The sequence below is a fragment of the Vipera ursinii genome (genome assembly GCF_947247035.1).
Source record: "Vipera ursinii genome assembly, chromosome: 4".
Taxonomy (NCBI): Eukaryota; Metazoa; Chordata; class Lepidosauria; order Squamata; family Viperidae; genus Vipera; species Vipera ursinii.
This window is the reverse complement of record NC_139514.1, coordinates 111,943,209-111,952,680: the sequence shown is the minus strand read 5'-3', so window position 1 is coordinate 111,952,680 and position 9,472 is coordinate 111,943,209. Positions and strand designations below refer to the sequence as shown.

Below are 9,472 nucleotides of genomic sequence, written 5' to 3'. Positions count from 1 at the left end.
CTCCCACAAGACAATCAGGAATTCAGAACATTTATTGCAAGAGCTGAATAACTGTAAATAACGTTGAACTGGCAAAGCAGTAACAAGGAAAACTGTTTAGATATTTATTCAGTCAAAGTCATCAAACACCCCTCACAAACGGACGTAAGTACCGTAATAAGCAATGCACCCCTAGCCCATTATATGCTTTTATACTGTGGAGGAAAGAAAATGAGAACTGCTATATACAACACAACTTCGGTTAGTTTTATTTATTTATTTTTTGTCATCGCTGTTGTTGGTAAAAAGAAATTAACCACTGATATTTTCAACTTTTATTGTCTGAGTTTATTTGAAGACTAATGTTTAACTGTGGCACAAGATAATTTTTACTTTTTTTCCCCCTTTAAGGATGATTTCTCCCCTATGTTGCATGCTATTTGTTTAATTATTATTATTTTTTTTTGTCATGCCTTAAGAAAACAAAAAGCCTAAGATCGTCGATTAGGATTTGTTAGACATGCAACTGAGATCTTATTACATTAGAGTCACTTTGCTGGTTCCTTTTCAAGTGACCGTGAAACTGGTTGTCTGCCAGGCATTGACCAACGATGAGAACAAACAGTTAAACAGCAAGAATTAGAGACTTACCTCTGTCATTTTTTTCCCCCAACTACCCTACCAGGAGAATGCTTGGTTACATTATGAAGGCACAACACATTAAATATTTTGTGGCTATGATCTAAAAACACTTGTGTTACTACGACATCAAGGCAGATGATGATCAACACAACTGGTGCCATTTCAGCAACAGGATCTGTCCGAAGTAAAAACACATTTCACCCAGGTATAAAGAAAGCAGCTGCTAGAGATTGGTGCTGAGTGGCACAATTACCTTAGAAGTTTGACTGGCCAAGCTCCACACGGGCTCTTGAATGCCTCTCCCTAATTTCATTGGGACTCGCTCAGCCAACCATCTTAATAGACTGTGTCCATAGCAAAATAACCCTCCTTCTTAATTTCGATTAATATCATATTTTCACGTGAGTACGCAGCCCACACCCTGCAACTTTGCTGTCAAAGTCACCCATCCGGCTGCTCTCACCGTTGTTGAGCCCCCGTTGCTCCTCTTTGATTTCAAATCAGAATATTAAGAGAGAGGGGGTTAAGAAAAACAACAAACAATTGTGGCTAAAATTTCAAAACCCTTCTTTCGAGTGCATTGATAGTTTAGAGCTAGCAGAGAGTATTTTCTTTTCTAATGAGGGAAAAAAAAAGTGAAGTCAAAATGCCCATCCCCACATCCCCTCATTTGCTCTGTTTTTTAACACAAGTGTTTTGAGTTCCTTGGAACATGGTGTGTCAGACAGATCATTGAACACGAAACGCCATCACCAAACCAAACAATTTTCTTTTCTTTTAAAGAAAAGGAAGGAATGAAATAAAGTAGGGAAAAAAAAGTAACCGTGAAACACAGAATTAGGCTACAGTATTTTTAGGTGAACGTTATAAGTACACAAAAGTTATTAGTAATAATTTGTTCTATTTACAAGTACTTGAACACTGATTGACTTAACAAGTGTCCACTAACATTGTCAATAGCACAGCAGGTTTAATGTTTGCAGTTTTAGTTGTTTTGTTTCAGTAAAGATGTCAAGTATAGCAGTCCCAGCGCGGGTTCAATGGCGACAATAACACAATTTTCTAATTGGATATACTTTCTACAAATTGCAATTCATTTCTCTCTCTCTCTCCTCTTTCTCTCTCTCTCAGTCACACAGACACGCACACCGTATTTCCTTTTCCTCTCATTCTTCCAATATATATATATATATTCTACTGTTTACAGCAGCAGTCCAGGGTAAAAATAAAAAATATCTTTTTTAAAAAACAAAAACAAAAAAGCTAATTAACAGCTCCACCCCCTTATCCCCAATAAATTGAAAAAAGAAAGAAAGAAAGAAAGAAAGAAAGAAAGAAAGAAAGAAAGAAAGAAGAAAGAAGAAAGAAAGAAACAGGATATTTGCCAAGTGCAGAGAATCTCTGTAAGTGTTTGATTATGTCTATGTAACAAAACCACACAACTAGTAGAAATGCTGTTGCCTTGTAATTCAATGGAGCTATCCCACAGTTATGCATATCTCAGCTATGTGACGCATAGTTCTAGAGGTCTACCCAGTACATAAAGCTCTGACACATATACACACACACAGTATTAGCAAGTCTAACTAGGCTAAAGTCCCTGCTCCAAAGAAACCATTCCTTATAGCTGGTTTTCCTTCGGACTCTCCACGGCTGCTGTTGCATGTTTATAGGACTTCAAGTTAGCCAACGGAATGTCTGTCATGTGATTGCCGGGGTTGAAATGCCCTTCCCCAGAGCCAAATTGTTTTCGGTCATTGAACTGGTTTCTGTTGCTATCTTCTTTCCAGGTCCTGGTCAATGTATGTCCATTCACCAGTTTGTCTTTCTTCACCCATTCCTTTGGAGGTGCAAAGGTGGAGAGTGGAGATTTGGGCTGGGGGTATGAACCCAAGGTAGGGGGCATCCAACAATTGTCTGAATGGCCCAGCACAAGACATTCTTGGGTACACATTTCTGTAGCTTCAGCCAGTCCACGCGGGCCAAGAGGTCCATCTGCAAAGAGGTGTGGGCAGGGAAAAGGGAAGAAAAGGAATGGGGGGGGGAGAAGAAAAAAAGAAAGAAGTTAGAGTTTGAAACAACATCACATTTAGACACACCAAAAGAATCAGAAGTATGGCAATAGTATGGTAATAGCAATTCAATTCAATGGTTCACCTGTGCATTTAAAAAAAAACAAAAAACAAGGAAGGAATGGGTGCATAAAAGAGGAACAATCTTCAGTGTTTCTTGTTGTAAAAAGCCAAGTCTTCTGTCAAGCAAACATTACACAAAAATCCTTGCTGATTTCTGGATGACTGCTAAGAAAACAATTCCTGATGCTAAAAGCAATGCACTAATGGAGCCAATTACCAAGGGAGATCGTGAACTCAGTTGCTGATTGTATTCAAACAGAGCCTTCTTCCAGAGATGCATTAATGTTTGCACCACATTTGTTTGTCTGTGTTTGTGTGTCTGTGTGTGCTTGTGTGTTGGACTTGATGGCCCAAATACAGGCTTCCCACTAGGCATGCTACGATGCAGTGCAAAATCCCTAACTTTGCATAAACTTGCTTTGCTTAAGATGCACAAAGCAAAGCGACGTTCTTCCAGAATGTAAATTCTTCTTCTTCTTCTTTTTTTCCCCTCTCTCAAAATGGACTGGTTTATTTATTTAGAAGAAGTATGCAGTAATCCTGAAGGGGAAGCAGTCCAGACTGCAGTAGAGTTGACCTGGAATGCGTAAGCAGACCCAGTCTGGAGAAAGAAGGGAACATTTCTGGTGAAAAACAAAACACAAAGAACGGAGAACTGTCTGGAATGTGATTGCAAGATTTTACTTTGCCGGCTGCCATAGAATGATGTGTAAATATGAAGAGCTAATCTGAGAAAGAGAGCAATGGTTAATGCAGAAAGGGAGGGAGCAAAGGAAGGCAAGGGAAGTTTATTATTATTATTATTATTATTATTATTATTATTATTATTATTATTATTATTATTATTATTATTATTATTATTAATTTTTATTATTATTAATTTTTATATTATTATTATTATTATTATTATTATTATTATTATTTCTCAAAATAATTGCAGTCACTTCAGTGAAATATAGTGCAAAATTATTTCTTACGCTTTCAGCAATTTTAGTGGAAATACTAGCCTAGCCAAGAAACTGTCTTGACCTGTTTTCAAACTTCATGCTCTTTCTCTGCATATTTCTCAATGGAGTGAAACTGCAGATGAGTTATTGATTTAACCAGGGAAGATATGATGGGGAAGTGAAATGCATTCATCTCAAATGACTTAGCCTTCTATTTTCCACCCTTACCCACAATTTCTCACGAGATTCTGAATATATGACTGGTTTAAATGGAAATGATCACCACAAGCCCCCACCCCCAAAATTCTTAACTTTTCTATTTTCTCTGAACTAAGTTGCTTTCTTTATATAAGTGGTGCGATGGCTTGAGAGTTCAATCCTAGGCAGTGACAGATGTTTCTCTAAATAATAATAATAATAATAATAATAATAATAATAATAATAATAATAATAACAACAATAATAATAATAATAATAATAGTAAAAGCAAAACCAAGATAATATTTGCAAAATTTCACACTACCCAATTAATCCTGACCCCCCCTGCTACATTTTTCATCTTTAAAACTTAGGGTCCACTGTTTGGGGATAAATAAAATAATGTTTAGCGTTGCACTTGTGCAAAATTTAGATTTTTTTTATCCCACCTCTCTCTCTCTCTCTCTCTCTCTCTCTCTCTCTCTCTCTCTCTCTCTCTCTCTCTCTCTATATATATATATATATATATATATATATATATATATATATATATATATATATATATATATATATAATAACTCAAGGTGGCGAATATAAGTCGTAATTATTTTCCCTCCTGTTTTCCAATGTTTTTCATGTAAACAAACCAAAGCAAATAATAACAACAACAACAACAATAACAATAACCCTAACCCTAACCCTAACCATCTACTATACATGGAAGACTTAAAACTGTATGCGAAAAGCCACACTGAACTTGAATCAATACTCAACGCAGTTCAACTGTTTAGCAGCAACATCAGAATGGACTTTGGACTTGGAAAATGTGTTATATAATCCATGCAGTGAGGCAAACTGAGAAAAATAGAAGGAATAGAACTAGGAAACGGACGTATTATGAAAGCACTAGCAAAGGATGGCGGTTACAAATACCTAGGCATATTGGAAGCAGATAACATCTTGAATGGAAAAGTCAAAGAGTCAACACAAAAGGAATACATCAGGAGAGTCCGCAAAATACTAAAATCAAAGCTGAATCCTGGAAATATAATTAAAGTCATTAATACATGGGCAGTCCCACTGATACGCTACCCAGCTGGAATTATCAATTGGACTTTGGCTGAATTGGAACACCTAGACTGGAAAACGCGTAACCTTTTAAACATGCACCACGCTCTACATCCACGAAGTGACATCAACAGATTGTACCTGCTGAGAAGAATAGGGGGCAGAGGGCTATTGCAAATCCACCAAACTGTAGAAGAAGAGAAACGAAGTTTGAACGACTATGTGAATCAAAGTACAGAAAAATTGCTGCAGGCTGTGAAAATAGAGAGCATTATCAAAATAACAGAAACAAAGGCAGAATGTAAGGAAAAACTGCTGGATGATAGATTAAATAGATGGAAAACCAAAGCTTTGCATGGACAACATTTGAAAAACATTGAAGGAAAATTTGATAACAGCTTGACATGGGCATGGCTTAAGATGGGAACCATCAAGAAAGAAACGGAAGGCTTAATACTGGCTGCTCAAGAACAAGCACTACAAACTAATGCCATGAAAGTGAAGATACAAAAATCTACTGACAATCCAAATTGCCAACTTTGCAATGACAAAGATGAAACTGTTTCACATTTAATATGTGAGTGCAGCAAAATTGCGCAAACTGATTACAAAGCTAGACATGACCGAGTTGCTAAACTAATCCACTGGGCATTGTGTAAAAAATAGGACTTGCCTGTGTCTGAAAAGTCGTGGAAACATAGGGTGGAAAAAGTTGTCGAGAATGAGAGGGTGAAGATCTTGTGGGACTTCCGAATACAGACAGATCTCCATTTGGAACACAACACGCCAGATATCGCAGTCATAGAGAACCGAAGCGTACAGCTGATTGATAACGCTGTACCAGGAGATGCCAGAGTCGAAGAAAAAGAACTGGAAAAAATTACAAAATACCGCGACCCGACCATCGAAACTGCGCGATTACGGATGAAACGTGGAACAGTGATACCCATTGTCATCGGGGCACTGGGAACTAGGACCAAAAACTTTGCAAAATACATGAAGAAATTGCAGCTTCCTGCAATAACTCCAGCAAAGCTACAAAAAAACTGTGCTACTCGGAACATCTTACATTTTAAGGAGATACCTGATTGATACCTAGGATGATGGCAGCAACCCGTGTCAACCATTAGTGCCAATCAATTTGAGTGTTCAGTTGACTGAGTTTCATGTTTTATGAATAAAAGTTTTATAATAATAATAATTTGTCCAGTTAATGAATTTAGGCACCCCATAAAATGACTGTACATTTTATTCCCTGCTCAATAAGCACATATACAGGTGAAACTCAAAAAATTAGAATATCGTGCAAAAGTTCATTTATTTCAGTAATGCAACTTAAAAGGGGAAACTAATATATGAGATAGACTCATTACATGCAAAGCAAAATAGTTCAAGCCGTGATTTGTCATAATTGTGATGATTATGGCATACAGCTCATGAAAACCCCAAATCCACAATCTCAGAAAATTAGAATATTGTGAAAAGGTGCAATATTCTAGGCTCAAAGTGTCCCACTCTAATCAGCTAATTAAGCCATAACACCTGCAAAGGGTTCCTGAGCCTTTAAATGGTCTCTCAGTCTGGTTCAGTAGGAATCACAATCATGGGGAAGACTGCTGACCTGACAGTCGTGCAGAAAACCATCATTGACACCCTCCATAAGGAGGGAAAGCCTCAAAAGGTAATTGCAAAAGAAGTTGGATGTTCCCAAAGTGCTGTATCAAAGCACATTAATAGAAAGTTATGTGGAAGGGAAAAGTGTGGAAGAAAAAGGTGCACAAGCAGCAGGGATGACTGCAGCCTGGAGAGGATTGTCAGGAAAAGGCCATTCAAAAGTGTTGGGGACTTTCACAAGGAGTGGACTGAGGCTGGAGTCAGTGCATCAAGAGCCACCACACACAGACGGATCCTGGACATGGGCTTCAAATGTCGTATTCCTCTTGTCAAGCCGCTCCTGAACAACAAACAATGTCAGAAGCGTCTTACCTGGGCTAAAGAAAAACAGACCTGGTGTGTTGCTCAGTGGTCCAAAGTCCTCTTTTCTGATGAGAGCAACTTTTGCATCTCATTTGGAAACCAAGGACCCAGAGTCTGGATGAAGAATGGAGAGGCACACACTGCAAGATGCTTGAAGTCCAGTGTGAAGTTTCCATCTGCTGGTGTGGGCCACTGTGCTTCATTAAGTCCAGGGTCAATGCAGCCGTCTACCAGGAGATTTTGGAGCACTTCATGCTTCCTTCCGCAGATGAGCTTTATGGGGATGCTGACTTCATTTTCCAGCAGGACTTAGCACCTGCCCACACTGCCAAAAGCACCAAAACCTGGTTCAATGACCGTGGGTTTACTGTGCTTCATTGGCCAGCAAACTCGCCTGACCTTAACCCCATAGAGAATCTATGGGGCATTGCCAAGAGAAAGATGAGAGACATGAGACCGAACAATGCAGAAGAGCTGAAGGCCACTGTTGAAGCATCCTGGTCTTCTATAACACCTCAGCAGTGCCACAGGCTGATAGCTTCCATGCCACGCCGCATTGAGGCAGTAATTGCTGCAAAAGGGGCCCAAACCAAGTATTGAGTACATATGCATACTTATACTTGTCAGAGGTCCAATATTGTTGTATGTAGACTCCTTGATTTATTGATTGCATGTAATATTCTAATTTTCTGAGATTGTGGATTTGGGGTTTTCATGAGCTGTATGCCATAATCATCACAATTATGACAAATCACGGCTTGAACTATCTTGCTTTGCATGTAATGAGTCTATCTCATATATTACTTTCCCCTTTTAAGTTGTATTACTGAAATAAATGAACTTTTGTACGATATTCTAATTTTCCGAGTTTCACCTGTATAGTTTTTCAATCTCTCCTTGAAGAGCCAGGCATGGAATTAGGATTGCCATAGCTGGGATGCAAAAATCCAATGAATCGGAAGATGGATGCCAACGGTTAGAGTCTTGTCTCTTTGTTATCAACGAGGAATGATCTCACCGAAGCTAGATTTGAACCAGTTTACCCTGGGAAATAGCGTCGTCTGGAGCTCTATATTTATGTACTATCTACTCTGCGAAGCTGCAGTTGGTATTTAAACTGCCAGAATTTTACATAATTTAAGTCAATTTTACATAAACTAAGTCATAATTTAAGTCACTGAAGTCCAATCCTCTCTACATCTACTAAAAGGGCAAAGATGTTTCATATTGTCAGTATATTTGTAGCTCAGGGTTGAAATCAGGGGTCCTTGGTGCTCCCTGACCTTGGTTGCTTTCTTGCAAACATTTCGTGAGCCAAACTACGTAACATCACTGCCAGTGCTGATGTTTGTTACCTATTTAGGTAATGAAAGATCTACAAGAAAACAACCCAGCTCAGAGAGCACCAAGGACCCTTCCCTTTCCATAGTACTAGTTCCCAGCTCAGCTGGCAACTAGTCATGTTTCCATGGACACATTTATTTATTTATTTTTATTATAATTCCATTTGTATCCCGCCCTTCTCCGAAGACTCAGGGCGGCTTACAAGCTTAGCAGTAGCCTTCATTCTATGTATATGCCTGCTTATTAGGGCTTTCACACACACCCCCAAGTGGCATTATTACAAAGTCAGCTTAATTGCCCCCAACAATCTGGGTCCTCATTTTACCTACCTCGGTAGGATGGAAGGCTGAGTCAACCTTGAGCCTGGTGGGACGTGAACCTGAACTAATTGCAGGCAGCTGGTGTTACTTAGGAAGGCATTAGCCCACTGCTCCACCAAGACTCTTCAATGAATGACAGTATCCAAAGATATCTAAAAGAGAGCTGAGAACTTGCTGCGCCATACGATCAGCAACTCTCAAGAAGCTCAGATTCCAATACAATCTATGGTTGCCCAGCTTTTAAGTCACCTTGTTTCCTTACAGTGGAAATGCTAATTTCTTCTTAGCACCTTCAGTACAAATAAATCAAAGTATTGTTTATACAGGAGAAGCTTGTGAGCATGTTTTTATAGTTCACACTCTTTACTACTAAGAACTAGAAATACAGTCCTACACAGCCCTGCATCTCCTCGAACACATACCCCAAAGGCTTAAGCTGGAGTTACTTTCAGAGAAGCAAATGCAAGGATTCCACCTTGAATGTCACAGATTTTGAAGAAGTTTATATTAAAGAAATAGTTTATTGAATGTTGTTACGCCTCTGGAGTTTTTCATGTTGTCATTTCCCCTTCCTTCTCGTTTATTTGATTCTGCTATCCCAACCCCTGAGAACACACTGGGCCTGGATTTACATAAATGAAATAAAATGCCATAAAGATATGCAAGCAGTTGGGACCAGAATGTTCCCTGCATTTTTCAAACAGCGCTGCACTTTCAAACTTCCTATTGGTGAGCCTCAGTGGCAGAAAAACACAAAGAAAGATCTTTATTAATCTACCCTCACTGTTATAATCAAGTGTTACAGGTTTTTCATGAAAAAAAAAGAAAAAAGGAAGAAACAGTTGGTATAAAGGACTACCTC

General features: G+C 38.7%; 1 protein-coding gene across 3 annotated transcripts in view; it reads right to left on the bottom strand.

Moving 5' to 3' along the window:
• Nucleotides 1-1,458: 1,458 nt before the first annotated feature.
• The window catches only part of PCDH9 (protocadherin 9), a gene marked incomplete at its 5' end in the record, with an annotated part of 821,818 nt that continues 813,804 nt past the window's right edge, over nt 1,459-9,472 (bottom strand). For all 3 annotated transcript variants that reach the window (XM_083362297.1, XM_083362296.1, XM_083362298.1), the window contains one exon: nt 1,459-2,616. In XM_083362297.1, coding sequence (XP_083218423.1) covers nt 2,243-2,616 — 374 coding nt within the window. In that variant the 3' untranslated portion in view covers nt 1,459-2,242. The remainder of the gene's footprint in view (nt 2,617-9,472) is intronic.